The sequence below is a fragment of the Tupaia chinensis genome, unplaced genomic scaffold (genome assembly GCF_000334495.1).
Source record: "Tupaia chinensis unplaced genomic scaffold, TupChi_1.0 Scaffold000061_1, whole genome shotgun sequence".
In the NCBI taxonomy this organism is placed as follows: Eukaryota; Metazoa; Chordata; class Mammalia; order Scandentia; family Tupaiidae; genus Tupaia; species Tupaia belangeri.
In genome coordinates, this window is record NW_006159519.1 from 2,866,709 (window position 1) to 2,892,840 (window position 26,132).

Sequence of the window (26,132 nt, forward strand, 5' to 3'; positions counted from 1 at the left end):
TCCGGGACACGAATCATGGTCAGCCATGTGGGAGTCCAGCCACCTTAACTACCACACCATCTGCTGGCCCCAGAAAATCTTTTTAAAAGCAATGAAATACTTTAGGAAAGTGGGAATAAAAACAGGAATAAAACAGACCACATCAGGTGGTTTCCAATTTTGCTATGGTTTTGTTCTCTGAGAATCCAGGGCTTTGATTAGAATGGGGACACAGGAACTGTGACAGGTTCTTCTTTGGGGACAAAAGCAAACTTGAAAATCTGCTTCAGCCACATGTAGGTTCACATGGCTACCATTTGTCTCTAACGCCATCTGTGTGCGCTGTTCTCTGGGCTCTGTCCATATTCAGCATTCTACGGGTTTTAAAATTCTCCCTTTTATTATTATTTTTATTTTGACTACAGCAGCCCTCCTAATGCCACTCTACCCCTTACCTCTAATAAACCAACAGAACTATAGAAAACATATACATATTTTAATAACCAGAATATTGATTTAAAAAAGAAAATGCTGTCTGCATTATGTCATTGCAGAAAGCACACAAGAGCAGAACAATAATGTCACATTGTCTGACATTTGTCCACGCAGGTGTCTATGAAAAGTCTTCAAAGTTTAGGGGCGTGGTGGTCGGTGTGGTGGTTAAGGGGGCTGGACTCCCACATGGCTGACTGGGGTTCAAGTCCTGGACTTGGAGGCTTGCTTTCTCACTTTCCCTTTCTCTCGTTCTCCCCCTCTGGTCAAATTAAAATAAGTAAATAAAGTTAAAATAAAATAATTATTTTGAAAAAGTTCATGGAAAATGCATGTTATGAAAAAACTGTGCATAGATTTCAAAATGTTGTGCACCCAGATAAATTTGTACTTTCTAGTTTTGCCAAGGGGTATGTGTGCTTGCCAGAGGGAGAAAGCACCCCCGGACGGGGCATGGTCATGCTGCAACCCCTTCTCCTCTATTTTTCATCCTGCTGGGATTTGGGACATGTGTGCACACATGCCTGATGTGTTTAAGCTACGGGAACCAGGATTTAAATAGCCTGGTCGGCCACATGAGATCAGGCTTTGTTAACCAACAGGACATGGGACTGGCTCTCAATTTGTAGTTTAAATTTTCCACGAACTTTTTGAAGTCTCTTTATATTTCTCTGTCCACTCAATCTTGCAGGCAAAAAAAGATTCTAGACAACCCTTGATTAAAACCTACGCTAATATGGAAATGACTACAAGTGTTGGCAACATATTTCAAAATCACACTTGAGTACTTTTATATGTCTGTAAAAACTTTTCATGTTCCATTAGCACTTTTAAACCCATTTAAAGGCCTTACAAGTGTTCAGGACTATTTAGAAACAGTCTCCTTGCTCTCGGCAGAATAAAGGAATTATAAAGTGATGAATGAGGAAAGTCTGCAGAAAGGATTTACAATATATCCTGTAAACAAGATGCAATTGGCCGTGTGTGTTCTCTGAAAACCACTTTGCCTCTGTGGCTAATCCATACAAGTAAACCGTCATCCAGGAGGCTGGCTAGAACAACTATACATAAAGAGAAAGTGGGATAAGAGCCTTGAAAAGAAGAAAATTGTCTCTGCGTAAAGGAGAGGGAAAGGGGACTGGAATTAGTTCCCTGGATTCAGTGTCGGCCATAGGCATAGTCCATAGTAAGGCGTGTTTCAGCGTCATATAGATTACCCTTTTCCATATGCACTGTCTCATTTGATTCTAATGAACACTTGATAAATACCATTATATTCATATTGCACGTGGAGGAGATTAGGCATTGTTAGGGGACAAGCATGCTCCAGAATGTGACCAGTCCAGAATCACACAACCAGGAAGCACAGAAGTGGAGGGAGGATTCTGAACCGAACGACTTTCTTAGTATTCTTTATCCTCTGCCTCCTGCGTCAGCTGGAAACTTGAAGTTAGTATTCTTTAAAAGTGCCAGGGGTCTGGGTGGGCCTTAGCTGAGCAAAGGAGTAATGGGAAAATGGAACTAAGAAGAGATCAGGTTCTCCATGCTGGGCCCTGACCATCAGTGTCAGAACTCAGTAATATTGCTAGCCCTGAGCAGGTGCACCTGCCAGCTAGCCTGTGGGTGTCCTGGGCTCTGGTCACTCTCCAGACTTGCATATACTCTCTTTTTTTTTTCTCCTGACAGTTGACCTCAGAGGGCCTCTCTCTCTCTCTCTCTCTCTTCCCCCTCCTCTTTTCTTTCATTTTTGTAAAAAAAATGATTATTATTAATTTTTTATTGCCAGAAACTTCATGCACTTACTTGTCAGAGAGAGAGTAAAAAGAGAGGTAAAAATTACACCCTAATGGATGGGATACGGTCACGCCCCAGTCCTCCTATTTCTCCATCCCATCAGGGTTTTGGACACACAGGCTAGAGATACCTGTTGTGGTTTTTAAGTGCTGGGCTGGGATTCGAACCTTGGCCAGCCGTCTGAGATCCGGCTCCTTTAACCACTGAGTTACAGGGTCTGGTCTCTTTCATTCTAACTAACATGTTTATGGGGTACATCATAAATTTTTTATGCATGCATATATTGTATAATGATCAAATCAGGGAAATTAGCATATTCTTGACCTTGAGCAGGTGTCTTGATAGCTGGAGGCCCCGGGTGTACCAGGCTCCCCGTGAAGTATTTCTGTCTCCAGACCTTTAGGGCAGAGCAGAAGAGTAAGAGAGATCACTAGGTCTGTTTGTTACCATTGATCATGTGCTATTTTCTTTGCTACCTGTTCTTACTTTTGAGAACAATTAGACACGTTATGCACTCTGGGCTATGCTTTTACCTTTCTTCCTTACTATTTTTCTCATCCTAGAATTATACTGGCTTTAGACTTTTGGCACGTCACTTGGCTTATCTGAAGCCATCTGGTATAACTCACAGGTGCACATGGAAGTGTTTCTGACTGAACAGGCTTCTTTGCGTTTCACTGGCTTTCTTTTGAAGAATTTTAAATGCTTTTTGTTTTATAGTATCTCCTGCTTTTTCTTCCTAGAGTCGGAAACATGCGAGCAAAGTCCGACTGTATTACATGCTTCATCCCAGGGACGGCGGGTGTCCTGCCAAGAGACTTCGGTCAGAAAACGTGAGTATCTGCTACCGGGTGATAGCCTCGGACCGTGTGTTCTGTCTGCTAAGGACTTTGCAGGTGTAGGAATTCTAGTCCTGTCCGGATTACTAGAAAAGCTGAATGGAAACAGCTTTCTTCAAATACAACAGAAATGATTACATGCTAGCAAGTCGTTTTTTGTTTGTTTTTTCTTCTTTTCTCCCAGAACAAGCTGGTATGGTGTTGGAGGACTTTTTAATGATCTTGCTTTGGAGCCATGTAGAGGGAATGTACAAAGGGGGCTGGGGAAGGTGCAACAGGGCCTCCGGAAGACAGAGGACTGGGAAGACACAACCTTAGGGGCAAACCTGTCAGAAATATTAGCTACTTCGCTTTTCACATCTTTTGTTTTTTCCCCTGCTATGCAAGATGGAGTGCCTGCTTGTTAATTTATAATGAAACATGTGTGTATCTTGCAAATAAAAACACTCAAGCCTTTTGATCATGGCCCCTTCTCCCAGAGGGAGCATTTACTTGGGAAGACACTGACAATTATCAAATTGCCTTGAGCCTGTAAATCAGCCCGAAGGGTTGAATTCAGTCAGGCCAAGGCAAAGACTGATGAAATAAGTATGCCTTCCCCCAGCAGGGGCTGCTCTTCCTAATGAGTGGAATATTCACTCCCACTCCCACAGAGGCCCTTCTCAGTAGACACTGCAGGTTCATTGCGGAAGTCCCTGCCCTCTGAGTGAGGAGGAGGTTGCAGACAGAATTTAGACCCCATGCCTTCCATGGCGCTTGCGATCTTGTTTCCTTTCTGCTGCCATGCAGACGTTGATCTTTTCTAATTAAAAATTAATGGGTGATCATTGAGGAAACACTGCAAAATCTGACCTGAGGTGTTTTTTTTTTTTTTTTTTTGAGAGGTTTTTGCTATAGGGCACGTGTGCTTGCCAGAAAGACAGAGAGAGACAGAGAGACAGAAAGCTAGAAATCACACCCCAGGGGTGATGACCATACTGCAATTCCTTCTCCATTCTTGGGATTTTGGGCACACACGTACACGTGCCCGACTTGAGTTTAAGCCACTGGGTCTGGGACTTGAACCGTGGTCGACTACATTGGAGTTCAGCAACATAGCCATTACACCAACCTCTGGTCCCACCTGAGGTATTTGTCACAGGAGATAAGAGAGGGCAAGGGAGGCGAATGTGACCAGAGGTGTCCACATCAGGGCTGGTGTGGGTCATGAATCCCAAGCACGCCTCTTAGCATCACAAACGAGGCTGTAGTAGACAGACTACTTGGGCAGTGGTAGAGCTGTCCTTTCTGCCTTATGAGGCAGCATTTAGAACTCTTTGGAGGCAAAAGGATCATGAGACCGTAACACGCTGTTCAGAGCCGGAACTGAAGTCTGGTTCTGTCAGTTCCTAGCTTTAGGACCTTGGGCACATAATTGATCTCTTAGCATTTTAGTTTTCTGGGTCAAGCTATGATACTCCTACTTGCCTGCCCAGGTTGTTGAGAATATTGAATGAAATGATAACCATGAAGCACCATGACATGCTGGGCACTGAGCAGACAGAGATAAATAAGACACAGACTTGCCTTAAAGAAACTCTAGTATAGGGCAAGAAATGAACATTGTATTAGAAATCACTGTTATAGTGCAATATGTTTATTAACATTCTGCACAAAGAACCATGGGGACAAAAGGCAAGGGAGCCATGCCAAGGGGTTCTGCTCAGGGACGGTGTTACTGAGCAACCAGCATTCTGTGCTTGGACTTGAGTGGATTTTACCAGGTGGAGCCTATAGGAGTGAGGATGGAAGATACCACTTTCTTAGGTGCATTTTTATTTTTTAAAAAATCTTATGAAGCTATGGGACAGTTGCCTAAACAGTCTGGCTTGTTTTTATAATCTGAGAATCCTTTAGCTATGCTGAAATCACCCTTTCCATTAGATGGGTATTAGGACAAAGATCAGAATTCATTCTCCCGCCCTTGAAATGGTCCAAGCATGGTGTTTGGATCCTTCTTTCACTCGCTGTCTTTATCTCATGGTCAGAAACAGTGGGGTTCAAGGCCACTTGACAATGAGCAATGTGGATGCAGAGGACTTTCAGACCCCTTGCGTTCTAGTTGTAGATGTCACACTCACACCCGAGCTTCTGGGGAGAGCTTGAAACGGCCAACAGAGGGTTGTCTTTGGCCAACACTGGGGCTATCTTTGTAGAGACTTTACAACATGGTCCTTGCTGCTCTCATGATGCAATTCAGCCCTCCGAGACCCCTGTCCTCCCGGGACTGTGGGGATGATTTATGGAAGGAAAGGTATTTGTATTTTGGAATAAGAAGCATTTACATGCATTTTCTGGCAGAGATGACTTCAAAAACTTTTTTTCTTCTGTTGTAACCTGGATTTTGAAAACTCTGATCTATCAATGATTTATTAAGTCATCCTTCTATAACTTATGAATCAAAATATAAAAACAAATCAGTTTTTACAAAAATCCACAAAATAATCTTAATTTTGAGGGGCCAGTTGATGTTTGTGTGACACTGTGTGGACATGTCATAGGCGAGTATACCATTTCCATTGTGCATTTTGGTATATTGATTCAGCGTGGAAGCTGCCCCTAGTCTCTCTCACTGGGTCTGAGTGTGTATTGGTGATCACTTGGACCATCTTTCTTCTGTACAGACTCCTACCTAAGGACTGAAAGACTGGATGTGCAGATGGACAATCTCTAGACCATATATAAAAAGAGAATTCCGAGCTGAGACTTGCAGCAACCTGTCCAGGAGGGCGGCCTGCCATGTTAGACTTGTAGGGTGTTAGGCTGCTGTCTCTAGCAACAACCCAGGAAGCCATACAAAATCCCTTCACAACAGAGCCCAAATGACCAGCACGTCATTTATTGCTATCCATTTCCCTGATTTTGCTCTCTGCTTCCAACTTAGAAGCAAGCAGAAAGCCAGCATGCCCCCTAAGTAATCACAGAGGACACCCTGCCTCGAGTTTGCTCACCTACAGCTTCCACAGGCCCGTAGATGCTCACCAGGGTCCACCTGAATCCCTCTGTTTTCTACTCTAAAGTTCCTGCTCCTCTGCCTCCCTCTGAGTCCTCTCCCTCTGTGCATGATGGTGGCCGACTCCCTTGCTATAACGAGCTCTGAGTAGTGCCCTTTGCTTGTCCTCATTTGGTTGGTCTTTGTTTATTTTCACCTAGTCATAAAAATGGGGATGTAAGAACAGCTAATGTCCAGGTTTATCATGGGATCTAACTGAGATAACCAGTTTCTCTTCGCTTAGCACTTTATTTTTCTAGGCACTTAGTGCATGCATTATTGTTCCTCATACTGTCTTCACTAGTCCCACGTGTTTCAGAAGGTCACAGCACCTTCTCTTCTCTGTTCCTCACCCTTCTCAAGCTCCCAGGGGCTGTGATTGGCATCCAGTGTTACCTGGTTAAGAAGTGCTTTCATGTCTGTCCCGAGTACCCAACAAAGTGAGTGAAGACAGAAAACGTGGCCCTGATTTTCCACGTGCTTCTGGCGCCCAGTCCCAGTTACGGTAACTTAGATGTAGGAACACGTGAGGACGAGCTCCTGGTATTTGTCTGGAAGTCTGTTACCATTTCTTCTTCAGTTACTTGTCCTTCTTTATCGTCGTTACTGTTTTCGTAAAAACTCGAACTCATTGCTAGCCCCTACTTTACCACTTCTAGCTTTTTAAACCCTTACTCACAGCTTTTACTCTTTGGAATCTTTGCTCGGATCTCCTGAGTGTTTTTGGTTATGCATTTTTTTTTTCTTTGAAATTTCAGAGCAAGACATTTCCCCCTTGAGGCTGCAGTATAAAATGACTAGGTCATCAGAAAAGTAATGATGTGTTTTTCTGTGAAAAAATGCATGATGACTTTTCCAGCGACCCAATAAATCTGAAATAAGTTGTTATAGTTGATTGACTTAGAGAAATTTTCAGTAATCTCTTGAGCGTTAGAGCCAAACAGATCATTGGGTCCATCGAGTCTTCATTTGTCACCAATGGCCACTTTATTATCTTCTTACCCAGGGATCCCGTTTTTTGAAAGGAAAATGATCTATTTGGGGAACACCACTTTTAAGTAAAAAGGTGACCTAATTTTGCTTTATTTGTTGTTGTTCTCTGATTCTGGAAAGCGATGGGTAACTGTTCACCTAAACTACCAGTCAACATTAAATAGCGTTTTTCCGCGGAGTTAATACAATTCCCTCTACAAGTGGGAAGAGTTGACCATCTGGCATGTGTAATCAGGGCTGTCACTCCTGATCGTCATATGCTTTCCCTGAGCTCGGTGGTTTTAGGTCGTCAGGAAAGTTGTGACATGCTTTTCTATGCCTTTCAATTGAGAAATTGTGTATACACACACACATGCACACACACATATATATATATATATTTACTATTCTCCAATAGATTATCAGAAATACACCACGACTTTCCTGACGACCCAATATGTGGGACAGAGCCTCACTTTGATAGGTACCCTGACATCCTGGAATACAGGCAGGAGGAGATCAGTCTCCTCTAAACGCTTCTAATGACAAAGGTGCAGATAAGGCCATGGAAGTACCATCACTTGCACACATTGTTGAGGCCTGAGATGAAAACCGATGCCCACCCCACACCTCAGCAGGCCCTGGACCATGGCTCTGGTCATACCCATGTCTTCAGGGAGGTCCTAGAGGTGAACCCTGAACCTTCCCATGTGGATCAGCCTCCCAGAGTGTTCCATTTTATCAGTGCCTGCTTATCCAAATGACCTCTTATCACATCTTCAAAGACCCTGTCTCCAAATGCATTTGCACATCCTAAATTAGATGCGGTTTAGGCAGAGGGCGTTACTCAGTACAGTGGCAGAAAGTAAAGTGGCAGCCAAAATGCCGAACTGGCTTTTTAATTCAGGGGCTAATTTAATGCAATTATAATGATTGTAAAGAGGTTCTCTCTCTTTCTGTGTGTGTGTGCATGTGTGTGTGTGTATACACACACACACATGCACACACACACACACACACACACACATATATATATATTTACTATTCTCCAATAGATTATTTTTTTACAGAAAGAATTATTTAACTTTATTTGTTTATTAATTTAACCAGAAAGGGAGGGAGGGAGCGAGAAAGTGAGAAAGTGGGAAAGCAAGCTGCCAGGTATGAGACTCGAACCGCACTTGGCCATGTGGGAGTCCAGTGCCTTTAACCACCGTGCCATCTGCCAGCCCCTCCAATAGGTTATTAGAAAGCATCACTGATTCTCTGTTTCTTCCCTGAATAGTTAGCATCTTTGTGTCTTTAACCAGTGTAGACAGACCTCTCTGCAGTGTTAGAGAGTCTGTGTTTCTCCACTGTCACGTACTGTTCGGGAGTAGTCTCACCATCCAGATCCTCTTTATTCTCAAATTTCATTTTTCTTTGTTTCTTGCTAGAGCCTCCAGATAATCAGCCTTTCTTATTCTCTCTATTTAGTATTTTTAAAAATAAGTTATCCCATTTTTTTTCTCTTCACACAAATGGAAAAGGAGACCACAGACAGAATTTTAAATAAGTCATTGTCATTTACCGAAAGTCAGCATTCAGGGAAGAAATGAATGGGAGACTTTAACTCACTAACATCTAGCAGTTACTATACCACGGTTCTTTAACTCACTGACATAGGGATTTTTGTCGTGTTTATTTTTATAAAGGGGTATTGGTAATATACGTTTGAAGTGAGTCATGATGATTAGTGATGAAACACCACAGATTGTCATTTCCTGAGACGATTCCCTTTCTCTCCCTACTGACATGGTGTGCTGTCTTACAATAGAGATGCCAATTAAGTGATCAAAACAGAAAAGAAAGACAGTGAGGAATCTCCCCTCTCAACTTTCTCAGTTAATCATAGACAATGAATTATCTTCCAGGGGTATTTATGCATATATAATAAGCAAATGTGTCCTATTCCAAAATTTACCTAATGATAGAGTGTACACACTGTGCTACCTTTGTGTTTTTTTCACCTAATATATCTTGGAGGTCATTCTACGTGAGGTAATGTCTGTGTGTGTTGTGTGTGCATGCATGTGTAACATACACATAGTACACCCTCATTATTCATGAATTTAGTGTCTGAAAACTTGACTATTCTCAAAAACGCACATAATACCTTAAGTAAATACCCATGCACATTTGTGATCATTCAGATGTTGAGAATAGTGGCAAATCGGAGCCACACAACACACGTGTGCCCAGCTGAGGTGAAACAAGGTGACAACACTACTTTCTTGATTCAGTCCAGCCTGTAAATAAGTGTCCTTTCTGCTGTCCACTAAGTGCTGTGTTTTTTATAGTCCTGTGCTTTCAGTGCTTCAAAAGATGCCCAAGCACAGGAGATGGTGATGTACCTTAGGGAGAAAATGCACGTGGCAGATGGGCTTCGTCAGATTGAGTTGCAGTTCTGTTGGCCCCTAGTCTAATACTTGTGAATCAACAATGGAAACTAACTTGTGTGTCTTTACACAGAAATATACGTAAAACCAAGTTCTGTGTTGATCAGTTGATCAAAATGTTGGGACAGGCTCACAGGAGCCTAGCTCTGTATTTCCCTTAGGAGCTGTGCACAATATTTGGCAATTCAGTGTTTAGGGTGTCTTTGTAGAACACACTGACTATAGATAAAGAGAATCAAGTGTGCATGGGTGCTAGCACACATACACATGTATGCACACATGCACTCAGGCAGCTGCATAGTATTCTGTCTTATGGATGTTCCCTTAATGGTATAAGCTCCTACTGGTGGGCAATTGGGATTTGCTGTCATTCGCTATGATCAAGAACGGAATAATGAACAAGTGCATGGTATGAGCTCCTTCTGGTGGGCAATTGGGGATTTGCTGTCAGTCACTATGATCAAGAACGGAATAATGAACAAGTGCATTTGCACCTCTTTCTCGGGTATCCAAGCGTGCACGTGTGTGTGTGTGTGTGTGTGTACAAGTGTGCACAAATCCTTGGAGTGAAATTGCTGTGTCATTATGTATGCACATTTGTGGTTTTGCTGAGTGTTGTTCATTGTCTTCATTTACACCACCGGAAGCTGCCGGCCCCTGCCATCTCTTGAAGCACCTTCATCTACCAGCCTAGCGGCAAACACATAGAAATTTATGTTTCTTTTGTTGTGTGCAGGTGCATTCGTGTGGTGTGCTGTGTTAGACAGTCATGCTATGTCACCATCCTTCTGCCTCAGCCTCTCGAGTAGACAGGACCAAAGGTGCATGCCACCAAGTCAGGCTCTTTCAGACAGAGTCGCTCTATGTTGCCAACACTGGCCGAGAGCTCAGTTATCCCACCTGAGCCTCCAAGTGTCTCAGACAGCAGCCACGTGCCACCAACCCTGGCTTTTGAGAGTGGGCTGGGAATTGAACCTGGGCCTCCCACGTGGCCTCAGCCTGCCAAGCAGCAGCATCCAGGTCCTGCTACCATAACTGAGCCATAGCTTTATTTTTGAGAGAGCACTCTGGATGCCAGGGATCTGAGAGGAGCTAAGTACATATTTTCAGTCTTTTCCTCAAAGTTCCCTTAGGAAGAGGAGACTGAAGCAGTACTGTGTAAAGCTCCAGATGAGAGAAGCTGGGAATAAAGGATCAATGAACATCAGCCCCATTCTCCAGGTCTCTACAGTGCAATATGAAACTTCTCTAGTCTAGTTAAGGAGAGGCTGTTGTCCTTGTCTGGAAATCTGAAGAACAGTCGGGAGCCAGTAGGCAATAGGTATGAGTTAGTATTTATTTATGTGGGCCACTGCCTTACGTCAGGAGTCAGAAATTAACCACTTGCTAAATTCAGCTACTTCCTGTTTTTGCAAGGTCTGCTAGCTAAGAATGGTTTTTCACATTTCTAAATGTTTAGGGGGAAAAAATGAAGAGAAGCATAATGTATGTCCTCCTTCTGGACACATAAAAATGACATGAAATTCAGCTTTTAATGTCCGTAAATAAAGTATGCCTGCACACGGCCACACTCATTCTTCTCCGTTGTCTCTGGTTGTCTCATGCCAGTGTCACGACAGGGGCAGGTGGTTGCAGGAGAGACTCTGTGTCCCGGGAAGCCTAAAATATTTACTATCTAGCCCTTTACAGAAAACGTTTGCCAACCCCTGTCTGGAGTGGATCATTCTGAGAAATGGACAGGGCCTATCACTCCTCTAGGTGTGCGTCCCTCTGCTCACAGGAATAGTCTCTTTAGGACATTGTGGGCCGAAGGTTACCTGTATTCTATCACTTTGCAGAATTCTAGTTGTCATTGGTCACAGGCTAAAGGTTTTGGTTGATAGGAATGGTCCTTTCCACCCCCAGGCTAGTATCTGTGTGGTTGCTGTCTTGCTTTGTTTCTTTTGGTACAGATAGTTTGACATTTAAGAACAGGGTATATTGTAAGAATTTGTTTGATGCCCATGAATCTGTGGAAACAGTGAGGAGGATTTGTTTCTTTTGTTCTCCAAACACCAAAGCCAACTATGGTAACAAAACTCCAATTTCGGGGAACTAGCAGTTAGTGTAATGGCTATGTTGCTGAACTCCCATATAGCCGACAGCAGTTTGAGTCCCGGACCCGGTGGCTTAAAACTCATGCTGGGCATGTGTACGTGCATGCCCAAGATCCCGAGAGGAAAATGGAGGAGAAGGGAGGAGGGATTGCGGTGTGGCCATCCTCCCTGGGGGGTGATTTCTCGCTTTCTATCTGTCTGTCTCTGTCTGTCTGGTGAACGCACGCGCCCTATAGCAAAAACATAAAACAAACAAACAAAACAAACAAACAAACAAAAACTCCAATTTCTAGGACAGCCAGATTTAGAATGTTCTTCCTTGTTACTACAAATCACCTCTCCAAACCATACCCATTAGTGGAATAAAACTCTTTTGTTATATAGATGCAAACACACAGTTAATCGTTTAAAAAGGGAATCGAATTCCTCACTGATGGACAGCGCAGTACCCTGCTTCAGTCACACAGGTTTGTCTAGGCCCAAGACAAACGCTCTAGCTTGGAACTCTGGTTTGAAATTCATTTATGCCATAATATATATCATAGTTATTACTTCTGTCAGTCTGACGCAGAGGAGAGGAGAGAGGGATCCTCTGAAAAGACGGCTGTGAAAGTCACTCTGTGTTTTACCAGTGGAGATTGCGTCTTGGTCTTTGATTGCTAGAGAGCCCTGCGGCCCCCCTCTGTGTCTCTGGAATGCCATTATTCTATTGCTGACATATCGTGGTGCATATTCTCTTCTTAGCATGCCACCTATTAAACCCTTTTTATGTGACAGTCCCTGTGTTAAATACTTGATAGATGCTTCACTTGAACTTTGCAAATATAAGCAAGAATCTTTATTACCTCTGCTTAAAATGGTGTGAAGACTGGAGTTTCAGTCCGGTCTCTTATCCAAAGCCACACGCCCTGTCAGTGACATGGCCAAGATTCAAGTGCAGTGCCACTGGGCTCTGGGAGCCAAGGGCTGCATACCATGTTCTTCATTCTCTTCTTTCAAGTAAGGAGTAATAATCAGTTGCCTATTACAAGGCAGGAGCTGCGTGGGTTGCTGAGAATTTAGTGGTGAATACAATAGATATAGTTTCTGATTATAGAACTTATTTGGATAGTGGGGGAAATGGACATTAATTTTTTTTTCTTTGGAGGGGTTTTTGCTATAGGGCATGTGCACTTGCTAGAAAGACAGAGAGCCAGAAAGTGAGAAATCACCCCCCCAGGATGGATGGCCATGCCACAATCCCTTCTCCTCCATTCTCCTCTCGGGATCTTGGACATGCACGCACATGCTCCTGGCAGGAGTTTAAGCCACTGGGTCTGGGACTCGAACTGTGGTTGGCTCCATTGGAGTCCAGCAACATAACCATTATGCCAACTGCTGGTCCCATTGGTCATTAATTTTTAAAAATCATCCAAAAATATAAATAAGGGAAAGTGAGAGAAACTTGGGACAGGGAAATTCATAAGATCTTTGGGATCAGGTAAGGTTTTACTGAACGCGGGATGTGTGAGCCGTGTCTGGAAGATGGCCAGGTAGATTAAGCAAAGAGGTGGGGTCAGGCAGAGGGAGTAGCATGTGCAAAGGCACTGTGGGAAGAGAGTGCCTGGCGGATACTTAAGTTAAAAAAACAACAGAAAAAGCCAGTGCAATTGGTGTTTAGAGAGAGAAGCAGGCAGTGTTGTGATGGGGGAATGGATTGGTGGAAAGATTGTTGAAGTGAGGGGTCGAGTTCCAGGTTTACAATAATCTATAGTGTGGCCTCAGATGAGAGCGCTAGAAAGTGTGAAAAATGAGAAATAAATAACTTGGGGAGATGTTTAAGTAGGTAAAAATTGACGCCTTGGATAATGAGTGTGAAAGAGGATGCATCTAAGTGACTTTCAGGTTTAGAATCTGCACAAGTAGAAAGATGCTGCTCTGTCCTGTGGCCACAGTGACTTTGATCTTGACGACAAGAGCCAAAGGGTCTGAGAAGCAAGGAGGGTGTAAGAAAATCAGATTGTCTTTCTCCAGGTTGTTCCAGCTGAGCAGGACAAAACTGACATAAGCGTATAGTTTGCCTGCAGCCACAGGGGTGGGAGAGAGGGAGAAAGAGCCGGGTGGACTTTTGTCTTCAGACTTCCCAGTCAAGCCTTCCTATTTTTTTTTGGAGAGATTTTCACTGTAGGGCGCGTGCGCTCGCCAGACAGACAGAGAGAGACATAGAGACAGAAAGTGAGAAATCACCCCCCAGGGGGGATGGCCATGCCACAATCCCTTCTCCTCCATTCTCCTCTCGGGATCTTGGGCACGCACGCACACGCGCCTGGCGTGAGTTTTAAGCCACCGGGTCCAGGACACGAACCGCGGTCGACTACGTGGGAGTCCAGCGACATAGCCATTACGCTAACTGCTGGTTCCCAAGCCTTCCTATTTTGATGGGAGATGGGGGCAAATCAGGGTCAGCCCAGCAAGGGAACTGTCCTGCAGAGACCCAGGTGAGAGGCACCCTGCAGGCTGCTGGTGCTCGAGGCCAGCAGAGTGTGCTGAGCAAGGTCCAGGCAGTGACCGAGTGAAGAGGCTGGGGGAACCTCATTCCCGCATCCTGGCCCCTGAATCAGGCCAGCAGGGAGCTGTCCGGAGGACTTCCAGAAGGAAGACAGGGCTAGTTAAATATCTGGCACAGCAAGGTATGGGCAGACCCAGGGCAGGGTTGTGAGAACAGGGCCTTGCCTTATTCACCTTCGTATCCTCAGCGTTTTGCACGGAGGGCTTCTATAAGGGACAGTTCATATTTTCATAAGATATTATACTATTGCTTTCCTTTAAAATACTTAGGATTTTTAAAAAACATTTATTTATTTCTATGAGTGAGAGAGACAGACAGACAGACAGATGGAGAGAGATAGGCAACCCCCCAGGGTCCTTAATGCCATGACAACCTCTGATCTCAGCAGCCTGGGTTACAGGCCCGTGTGCCCCTGCATGCAGAGGAGGATCCTAGGATGCAAACCCAGGATTTTTCCCATGTGGGTCCAGTTGTGTGACCTCGGCACTACCATCTGATCCCTAAAAATAACTTTAATAAAAAGTCTATCATTTGTATCAGAGTCTTACAGAGCAGTGGCATTGAATTGGACTCTATAGTTATATGCTTATCAAAATGCCTTTGTTAAAAAGACGATTCTGTCTAATTGGGTTTGTTCAAGGAACCCTAGGATTCTGAGCACTGTTTCCGTGAGAATGGCTGCCTTATTCTCAGCGCAGTGGACCTCCTTTAAAAGGGGAGAGCTGTGGGAAGAGACACAGGCCTTCAGGGCGTGGTCTGATGGGTCCAGGCTGTGTCGGGCCGGGCCCCCACAGCCTGGGCCCACCAGTCAGCTCCGTAAGCCTCTTCCTTGCATCTTCTCCTGCTGAGGCTTGGCCCGATTTTACTCAAATCAGCGCATCCATGCAGGGGCCGATGTTCAGCTGACAGATGTACTCGCCCTGCCCAGATCCACGTTTCAGCCCGAGCAAATGGACTTGTTTTGGAAGATCCTTGTCTACACGAGTGCACGGCCTTGCCCAGGGGGAAGGAGGGACGAGATGGCCACACACGCCCGAAGTCACCACGGCTCCCCTTCTCTAGCGTGTGAACAGGCCCTTGAAAATGAATCAAAATCGATTTTTGTTTAGAGTAGTTTAAATAGTTTAATGTCTAGTGACAACAGCCTGCAGAATGGCTCGCAGCGTGGTGATCCCTCTCCGCAGGGAGCTCTGCAATGCTGGTGTTACCTGTGGGCGTTTAGCGGGCAGGGTGGCCTCGCTAGGAGGCACGGAGGTGTCTGGGCGCCGTGTGATCACTCACTCCTGTGGGGCAGCCAGACTTTTCAACTTTCTCGTTCGCTTCCTTTTTCCAGGCGTCTGAATCTCCACCTTCCCTGTCTCGCCCCCTCTGTCTCCCACCACCGTTAGGTGTCTTTGATTAACTTGCTAGGCTCGGACAAAACATACATTTATTTTTCTGTTCAATCTCTTTTCTGAAAATTTATATCATTCGCTTTTAATCAATAGTTTTTTTCTTCTGTGTCTGGGCCCATTTATCTTCATCTCTTGCTCAGGACAGGGCGGGTGAGAGGCTCTCGCTCCTCGGCCTGTTCGTTCCACAGCACAGTGAGTCTTCCCTCTCGTGCAGCTGTGTCATAAATCACGCCACTGTCTTCCCATCGGGTGACCTCGTGTGACCACTCTGTTTCTCCTCAGTAACCCCTGGGCATCCCTCACGCTTGGAATATTATTCTTGCAGAACAAAGAAGTCTGTTTCCTTCACTTCCGACTATTTGGCTTTTTTTGGGCCGACGTGTTCTTTAGGAATACACACATTTTTTTCTTCTTGCCTTAGACAGCCAAGGGTTATGACATTAGAATACAAGTTCCATTTATAACTTCATGTGACCTGGATTTGGGGCAGGTAGTGGTGAGACAGTGATGAATGTCTGCTGAGAAACACCAGAAAACCTTGCAGAAAAGACATTTTAAAAACAGGGGTGATGTACCAGTTTCTACTAATTTGCAGTAAAATGTTTTTGGATGTGGATCCAGCTGCCGTTTCCTGGGCACCTGCCTTCACCACAGACCCCCGGGAGCCGCACAGCTCCGTGTCAGCTTGAGCAAGCGCGGAACCTCTCATGTGAGTGTCACTGTGCCCGTTTCACAGAGGACACAAAGCAGGTGCAGGGGGCAGTGGACGCAGGGATGGGATCAAAGCAGAGGTAGTCTAATTCTAGAACCCTTTTCATCCTGCCACCTCGCCGTGTCTTTGGTGCCCTGCATTTCTGTGTTTTAGAGCACGCTTCCGCTCACTGCCAGCGTAGCCACTTCACGTAGTAGTTCCAAGGTCCTGTAGAACATTCTATTCCTTTTTGTTTTTCTTTTAATTATTTGTGTGCATTTGCCAGAGAGAAAGGGAAAGTGAGAAAGCACCCCCAGGGGATGGGGGTGGGGTGGCCCTAATGCATTCCCTTCTCCTCCATTCTCCTCTGGGGATTTTGGGCACACACATAGACATGCTAAGCCACTCCATCCAGGACTTGAACTGAGTAGTTGGCCAGGTGGTGTCCAGCTGTCTTAACCATCATGCCACCAGCTTACTCAAACATTTCCCCCCCACATTTCTTGATTTCCTCCATGACAGAGAGACCAGGGAGAGAAAAAGAGAGAGGCAGAGGGAGCCACTCCCAGTAGTATTCCCATGCTAAATCCTCTTCCAGCCCCGGCCCGCCGGGTTCACGGTTGTGCATGCATGCACCCGGTGTGTACAAGACGGTGTCTCTTGGTCACCACTGGGGCCTTCGCATAGAGTGTAGTCTTGCAGAGCACCATGCTTGGACTGAGGCTGGCCTGTGGCTGGGTTGCAGCGGGCTGCAGCCGTGCTTACAGGCTCACCCTAATTATGTTCTCCTTGCTCCCAGGTTTCTGCTGAGAGCCTAGCTCACAGTTTTGAAAAATTTTGAGCCTGTTCTAGGCACAGAGAGGTCAGCTGTGGTGATGCCCCCAATTCAGTGTCATGCAGAGGAGAGGTTTTAGGAACTGCCCCAGGATCGAATCCAGCCTCCAGCTCCTGCTAGCTGAGCGACCTCGGTGAAATTTCTTTGTTTTTCTTAAGCTCAGTTTCTGCATCTGAAAATTGTTAGAATAAACACGATAATGTAAACATAAAGCCAGAACACAAGCCCAGGTGAGAGCGGTGTTCAACAGTGCTGCTTCCTCCTTTTCTAAGAGACCAGGTGAGGGGAAGAACCTCTGTCTGAGTTGGGATTTGATAGGGGAAAACACACACACACACACACACACACAATCATATGATTCAATCCATACAAATGCCCAGAACAGAGAAGCCCAGAGAGGCTGAAGGTAGAGTAGTGGTCACTCATGAGAGAGGAGAACACACACACACACACACACACACACACACACACACACACACACACAGGCTTTAGAATGAGTTAGTGGTGGAAATTCCATGCCCTGTATTCTAGGACTGTGTGCTACTGATAGATACTTTTTTTTCTCTTTTGGTAGAAGCCCTGAGTAATTGTCAGGGAACTCGAAAAACTGGAAGAAAATATTACAGTGTTCAATACCATTTTTGTTTTCAAGAATCTAAATTAATACAAAGAGTAAAAAATATGGTGTTGGCATTTGCACATTGAAGCTTTGCTTGGAGGAACACATACGTCTTGTCATGACTTGGCTGTCTTCCAGCCCCAATATTTAAGTCAAGCCGGAAGAGAGTTAAGATATTCGGGAGGGCTCTGGGTGACAGCACACACTCTCTCAGACACGTGCATGGAGCAGCTGGGTGTATTCTGCCTTCTGCTCTGGGGTGGTGTTTCCAGACCTGGCACAGTGACTTTAATAGACATTAAAAGTGTGGCTGTTTGAGCGTGTTGTTCCTGAAGTCCCATCAAAACCCTCTGTGGAAGGCCATGTGAGTGAACACAGTGTCCAACATTACCTGCCTGTGACAGGACCTGTTCTTTTTTATCTGTAACATTGTAGGTGAAGTAGTCTTGTAATCATGTCTAATCTGTCTATTAGCTTTGTCTTTGTGCTGAGCACAGTTAAAAGAAAAATGGCATGGCAAAGGAGATTATTTTTATTGTGAATTGCTGATGAAAAAAGGCATTTTGCTTCAATGTTATTAACTGGTTTTACCGCTGACCTTTAAAGGCATGTCTATGACTTCCGATATGCAAGAGCTCAGCAAATATTATCCTCCATTTAATTTAAATCGTTATTACAGCTTTGGTTATGAGTACTAGATATGTATCATAAGACATGATGTTGGGCTTTCCTAATTTTTGATATTTTATTGTAAAAGAAAAAAATCTTCCTTTGTTGGTGCATTGAGTGATGGTTGACCTTTTCATATTAAATTTCTTCTTCATATTTCAGCTATTTGTAATCCTCGAAGGTCACGGGCTGGCATTAGCAACCCCAGGAATGAATGGTTGTGATGTCACATCCTCGAATTGACAAATTAGTTTGTTTCCTCTCTCATTACTCACCCTATACATTGTTGTCATGAGGGATGGCGAAGTTCAAGACAGAATTATGGCCTGAGGGTTTTGAACACCAAGAAATAGGCTCTCCAGTGTGTTTTCCTTCCCATCCTCCTGCCATATGGACTGTGCATTTTCGTGTCCTTCGTATGTGTAGACACACTCTCCCCAACATGAGTTCCTGGCTTTCATAGGTAATGATGTGAAAAGAAGAGGAAGAGAGAGAAGGGAATAAAAAAGGGGAAACGTGCCTAGAGTGCTATGAAGGGAAAAGTAAACTTAGATGGAACCGAAGAATAACTAAGTCTGGAAGGGGTTTTTCAAGCTTCTCAGTGGAGTCTTGCCACTTAGAAAAACAGAAAACGTAGGTTCGTCTGCAGTTCACTTGGATTTCCAGAAAGGCTGAGAGACCTTAGGCGAGTCATTGAACTTTGTCAGACTGTTTTTCATTCTGGACTAAGAGATCACCTGTTCCTTTCCAATTTTGACAACATGGATTATATATTCTCTGGAAACCAATACTATCATCCATAAATATGAGGGGACTTCAAAAAGTTCATGAAAAACTATGAGTTTATTTTGTTATGAAAATGTTTAAAATCCATACCATGAATTTTTGGAAGACATTACCCCCCATTCCCCCCACAGAAGAGATAAGTAGGTTGCTTATCATTTCAAATACTTTATTTTCTAATGTAATAATTATTCACACATAGAATTTGTTAATCAGTGTTTAGTGCCTCTTCTAGACATAAGAGTGCGTGGTGAGCAAAGCCAGACAGGGTCCCTGCCCTCGGCTGAAAACAGCAGTGGATGAAGGTAATGGTGGGGTGGGTGTGAGAAGACATGACCTGTCTGGGTTAGGGAACCTTTCTTGGAGCAGGGGTTGCTAGGGTGTCTGAAGGATGCATATACATCAACCAAGTGAGGAAATAAGGGAAGAACATTCTAGGCAGAGACACGAGATTGTGCAAGTCTGGGGATGGATAGAAAGAGGCCAGGGGACCAGCAGATGTTGTAATGGTTACACCGCTGGACTACCACAAAGTCAACTGCAGTTTGAGTCCCAGGCCCAGTGGCTTAAACTCACACTGGGTGCATGTGTGTGTATGTGTGCTCAAAATTGTAAGAAAATGGAGGAAAGGGATTATGACATAGTCATCTCCCGGGGGGGGGGGGGGGGTTATTTCTCACTTTCTCTGTCTCTCTGTCTCTCTGGAGCGCACACGTACCCTATACCAAAATATCTTAAAAACAGGAAGGAAAAAGAAAGAGGGTGGCCAGGACTAGAACAGAAGCAGTCAGCTGTACAAGAGCCTAGCTGGGTCAGTAAATAGGAGCTAGGCCATGCGAGGCTTTAAGGGGAAGAGTGACAATAAAATTTACCATCCAAACCAGGACACTTCTCAACAGGAACGGACATTATTAATAATGAAAACAGAGTAACAGTTGTAGTCCAGTAAGTATGATCAGAACCCTATTTAAAAGTCATCTAAAACAGTTTTGTCTCTAAGTGCAATGAGAAGACATTGAACAATTTTGAACTAATGGATTGAAATGATCAAATTTGGCTTCAAAGAAGCATTCTTTTGCAGTGTGGAGACAAAATTGGAGAAGTCTTGTCCAGGGTGGTCTGGGGATGGATACTGGGGTTCAGACTAAAGTAGAGGAGACGGGGTTAGGAGAAGGAAATAGAAGTGAGGGAATCTGAAGCTGACCTTCTCTGTGATGGAGACAGATGGCACTAATGGTCTTAGTTTGTTTCCACTTCTTTATATCCATGCCCTTGGTATTCTTCTCCCATCCTGACTTAGGGCTTGACCAGGGCATGTGCTTTGTCCAATGGAACAGCAGCATCTGGACCACAGTAGAGATGTGAGAAACGTGTGCATTGAGCCTGTACTCTAGTGGTCAGTCTGGGCCAGCCTGCTGGAGGACAGAACCAATGGGAAGAGGTAGCCCAACCCATGGCCTGGTGGTTTAGTGTTCTGGATCCCACTTGGCTGGCTGCATGGCTCAAATCTGGGCCTGGCAGCTTGAAAAACAATAGGCGCATGTGTGTGTGTGTGCCCAGAATGCCCAAGATCCTCAAAGAAGGGAGAAATGGAGGAGAAGGGATTCTCTTTTTTATCTGTCTCTCTTTCTCTGTGAGTACACATACCCTCTGGCAAAGAAGAAAGGGAGGACGTGGTTTGAAAATGTCCTCTGTATCTTTGTGTGTTAGAATTTGGCTGTATTGTGAAGGGATTAAGAGAAGATGATTTGACTGTGGTGGTTGAGAGGTGGAGCTTTTGAGAAGTGATTAGGCATCCTGGGACCTAATGGGTGGGGCCCCTCATTGAGTCCTGGTTGATTTGTTGATATAATGAGAGGCAACCAGACAGAGATGCTCTACTTCAGCTTGCTCCATCTTGCTGTCCGCCATCTGCATCAGCAAAAAGACCACCAGATATGGCCCCTGGACCTTAGACCTCCAAAGTGTGTGTCCAATAAACCTCTGTTCTCCGATTCAGCCTCTGGTAACTGTTATTAGCAACAGAATGGACTAGAACATCCATCTCCTGAATTATGGACCAGATAAATGTTTTAAATAAAAAGTTTTAGCTTGGTTTGTTCCATGGCAGTAGTTATAGAAGTTGTTCTTGAGAGGAAACAGTAGAAGACAACCCAGTTTTGCCCATACCAGGTTAATTTAGACATACTGACTTCAAGGAATGATGAAGACATTCAAGAAAGTGGTGCTGTCAAACAGGAGAGGAGGTTGCAGTCTGGAGCTTGGAGGAGAGTTGAGTGGAAGATACATAAATTTGTGTGTAATCTGTGTGGTTGAGAAACTCTAGGAAGAGAGTGTGAGGAGAGGATAGAGAGCTGAGAAATCTGGGGCTGGGAAGAGGATGAGGCTACAAAGGAGACGAGGAGGGACCTGACAGAGTAGGAGGAAAAGTGAGACGTGTGCTGTGTCAGGGAGGACTGTCAAATCAGTGACAGAGGGTAAATCCCACTGCAGACCAAAATGTGTGCACTTTACTACTCAATATTCAATACAATACTTACCAAAATAGAGCTAACCCAAGTGGCCCATTGTGTTCCCCAGGAGGGGAGCTGAGTGATGAACAGTATAAAATGCCAAATGTCTTTGTCTTCTCCCTTCTGGCAGTGATTTTTTTTTTTTTGAGAGGATTTTTTACTATAGGGCATGTGCACTCACCAGAAAGACAGAAACAGAGATACAGAAAGCAAGAAATCGCCCCCCGGGGGTGAGGAGGGAGGTATGGCCATGCTGCAATCCCTTCTCCTCTATTCTCTTTTTGGGATCTTGGGCACACATGCACACACGTCCGGTGTGAGTTTAAGCCACTTGGTTCAGGATTCAAACTGTGGTCAACTACATGGGAGTCCAGCGACAGCCATTACGCCAACTACTGGTCCCTCTGGCAGTGGTTTCGATGGCCTAAGAAATTGGCACAGGATAAACCCACTTGGAGTGACATTGAGGGGGGGTGCTGTCTAGAGCCCCAGCTCAGAACATAGCCCGTGGTCAGGAAAGTGCTTCCTGTAGCCCGCCCTTTGCACTCTCATTCCCGCTCAGAGCCATGGTGCTTCACTCAGACCCTCCCTTCACCCTGCTTCTAGAACCCAGGCTTGGAAAAGGGCCTACTGGCTCACTCACATTCAGGTGCAAATGACTGAGAAGCCTGTCTTTTATTTTACCTAGAGCACTACATCTTCTATTTGTTTGTTTGCCAGAGGGGACATGTGCTCAAGAGAGAGAGACAGACAGACAGACAGACATGGAAAGGGAGAAAGCACCTCCCCAATGGAGTGTGGTCATACTGTGGTCTCTACTCAGTGTCTTCACCCTCTTGGGATTGGGGACACATATGCACTTGTGCTTGGTGTGTTTTTTAGACTACCAGAGCCAGAATTTGAACTGTGATCAGCCATATGGGATCCCACTCCCTTAACTACTAGGCTACAGAGCTGGGCCCAGAGCAGTAAATCTCAAACACAAAGGAATCCCTCTATTTTGGAAAATGCAGTTCTGTGAGTGTGGGATGGGCATGTATTTTCTACATGCCTCTTACCTGGATTACTGCCCTGTGCTTTGCTTTTTATGCATCAGAAGTAAAATCCGGCAGTCACAGAATTGCAGCCTTCTGGGTGTTTTCGGTGTAGAATAGCCACACCTCAGTAGACTTTTCTTCCCCCCCAAACCTGCCTCCCTGCCAACATTTCCTTTCTGTGATTTGATTAATAACACCGCACTTCTTCCATCCATCTGGGTTCAAACTATTGAATTATATCTGACCTGCTCAGCTGCCGCATCTACACCCTGGGATTCTGCCCTGGCGGACTCTGCTCACCTGCTCTCTGTTCTCCCTGCTGTTGTGGAACAGAATCGAGCCTTTATCCACTCCCACTTGGTGTGATGCCACAGCTTCCTGACCCTGGTTCCGAGTCTGTCTTTTCTGCCATCCAGCCTGCAAATCGACTTTCTTAGGCAAGGATTGGGCTTTGGACTTACCCGCTTTTAAAAATTGTATTTCTTCCTTGAAAGAAAGAGATAGATGGACAGACAGCCAGGTACCCCACCAGGGTGTTCACATCATGATCCACACCCAGCCTCAGCTGCAGATCATGGCGTGTGCAAACACACCTGGCACGTGTAGCAAGACCCAGGACACAAATCAGGGGCTTCCTCCGGGGTACAGTTGTGTTCCCTCTGAGCATCATCTGGCCCCTCTTTATATCCTTTGATATGATACATTTTCTCATAAAAGAAAGCTAAACTTCTTGAGAGAGCACCCATGATCTAATCTAAAGACTCCTACAGCATAGTTTGCCTTACTGATTATTTCTATTTGAAAACAGATGGAAATCGCAAGATGCCAAGGGCACAGGCTGGCTAAACAATTTCATTGTCCCCTCATTCCCAGACTGATATCATGTCCATAGTTCATGTCTCCATGACAGGATGCAGTTCTTGATCTCTGCAGAGAGACCTGAATCCAGGGTGAATATTCAGGAGGAAAGAGCACTCGCTCATTATGACTGAGCAGGATGACGTGACGATGCCAAGGAGGTTTGTAGGAGTGGAGAGGGGTCCTGAGCCCATGCATTCCGTTACTCAGGACAGAGAGGGCAGGCCCTTGGGTGCATCTGAGTGCGTTCTCTTACCCTATTGGAGACACAGGAGAACAAGGTGTCCCAGATATTAGCTCGAGGACTAAGGCTGCTGGGGACCTGTGGATGCATCAAGCCCCTTGACCTCTCCTCCACTGCACCCTCTGCACCCCCGACCTTGAGCAGACCAGCATCTAGTTCTTCTGGCTGCAGACAGACTCTTTCTGAGTGGATTCGAAGCCCGGGATAGCAGTCATGATGTGTAAATCAATCCCTTCTGCTTCCCACAAGGGAGAACCAGCTTAACATGCAGTGTTGGAGGATCTTAGGTCCCCTGTGGGACATTTGCTCCAATGAGTCCCTTAACAAGCGTTTATTATCACATCCCAAACCATCTTTCTGTACTCAGCTCGAGAAATTCACTAGGTGAACCCTGATCGTATCAAATCAGATATTCCTCGTTCCTGGTGGCATTCAGCATTAACCTTGCTTTTAAAAGCTGTTTGCCCTTCCACAATGAATGCCCATTTTCCCTTCCAGAAGTGAACACTCATTCTCCTCTTCAGCATCTGGAAAAGCCCTCTTTTCTTTCACGGTCCAGTTCAAACAGTGCCTATACCAAGACCACTGGGATCTGGACCCCAGAACGAGGACTGACTGCTCCCTCATAGGGCTCCTCTGTGTTGTTTTGAGATGTGGACATGTGGGTTTTCTGTATACTGAGGCCTTCTTTTTCCTTAAAGAGGCTCTGCAGGATTGGGATTGGATTAGTCAGCTGTGGCAATCACACTGCAAGCCTTTTTATGTAGTAGGTACTCAGTATGGGACTGAGTACACACACAAGAGAGTAACTCTTGGGTTTACCCAGACCTCTGTCAGTGCAAAGCATCACTTATTACGTTGATTTGGTGGCCTGTGCGTAGCGCACAACCTCATGCAGGACCACTTCAAATCAGTGGTCTGGGGCTTTTCCTTGATATTTTGGGCCACTGGGAAATAACCAGGAAGAAAGCTTCCTGTTCAGCCATCAGCCTAGGTTACTGCTTCCAGGTGTTAACTGAAACAACCCAATTAAAGAAGTGACTTAAAGTGCCAAGTTCTTGTTGAGTTGTGAAAAGACACCATTAAAGTTTCCTGTCAAACAAGTCAACCATTGGCCAACACACAAATTAGGTTACTGGGACCAGTAGTTGGCATAATGGCTATGTCAGTGGACTCCCATGTCGTCAACCGCAGTTTGAGTCCCAGACCCAGTGGCTTAAACTCACGCTGGCGCGTGTGCGTGTGTGCCCAAGATCTCGAGAGGAGAATGGAGGAGAAGCAACTGTGGTGTGGCCATCCCCCCTGGGGGGTGATTTCTCACTTTATCTCTCTGTCTCTCTCTGTCTTCCTGGCGAGCGCACGCCCCCTATAGCAAAAACCTCTCTGCCTCCCACTACCCGCCCAAAAAGAATCAAGTTACTTAATTTTTCCAAATAGAAATAACTTTATTTCATTTTCTCATGATAAATAATATGTACTGGTTATTTTCTGTATTATTTTGTTTTAGTTAAAAATTAAAATCTCACCCATAAGGGAGGTCCCTGTTAACTATATGGAATTCCTTTCAGGTCTCTTTCTGCCAATATACACACACACACACTCATGGGTCTTCAAAATGCTCCTGAAAAATGTGTATTACGAAAAAAGATACATGAATTTAAAACATTTTTTTGCACCAAAATGAACTCATGCTTTAATCCTATTTTTTCCACGAAATTGTTGAAGTCCCCTTGCATTTATAAATAAATGATAATTATTTGTATATTTAAACTCTATTAACATAATATATTCATAAACTACACATACACATAGCTTTTTCAGCAGAAGTAGATTTGGACTATCAATAATTCTGTATTTCACTTTATTATGTATTAAAATAGTTTAGTCCATTCCTAGTTCAACACTTACACAATAAGTGCTTCATTTTAGTACTATACTGAATGGTTATTTTATAATTTAATCAATCTCTTCTAATTAAAATTTAAGTTGTTTTTAATTTTTAGTAAAAGGCAAAAGATTTATGTGATCTGAAGAGAAGCCAGAGTGTAGCTGTTTCTAATTTTTGTTCTATTTTTGCCCACTTGTATGTGTATTTATTTAGAATACAGTTCCATAAGAGGGATGGCTACATTACAACACATGCACATTTTACTAGCTTTCGATATATAAGATATTGCCCTCCAGGAAGAGGGTACTGATTAATATTCCCACCACCAATATCTGAAAGTATCCACTTGGGACCAGCAGATGATGCAATGGTTACATCTCTGGACTCCCACATAGTCGACCATGGTTCGAGT

At 44.6% G+C, this 26,132-nt stretch overlaps 1 protein-coding gene across 1 annotated transcript in view; it reads left to right on the forward strand.

Moving 5' to 3' along the window:
* The window catches only part of ZMAT4 (zinc finger matrin-type 4), a 390,826-nt gene that overhangs the window by 146,719 nt on the left and 217,975 nt on the right, over positions 1-26,132 (forward strand). The window contains exon 3 of the mRNA XM_006141679.3: positions 3,009-3,098. Coding sequence (XP_006141741.1) covers positions 3,009-3,098 — 90 coding nt within the window. The remainder of the gene's footprint in view (positions 1-3,008; positions 3,099-26,132) is intronic.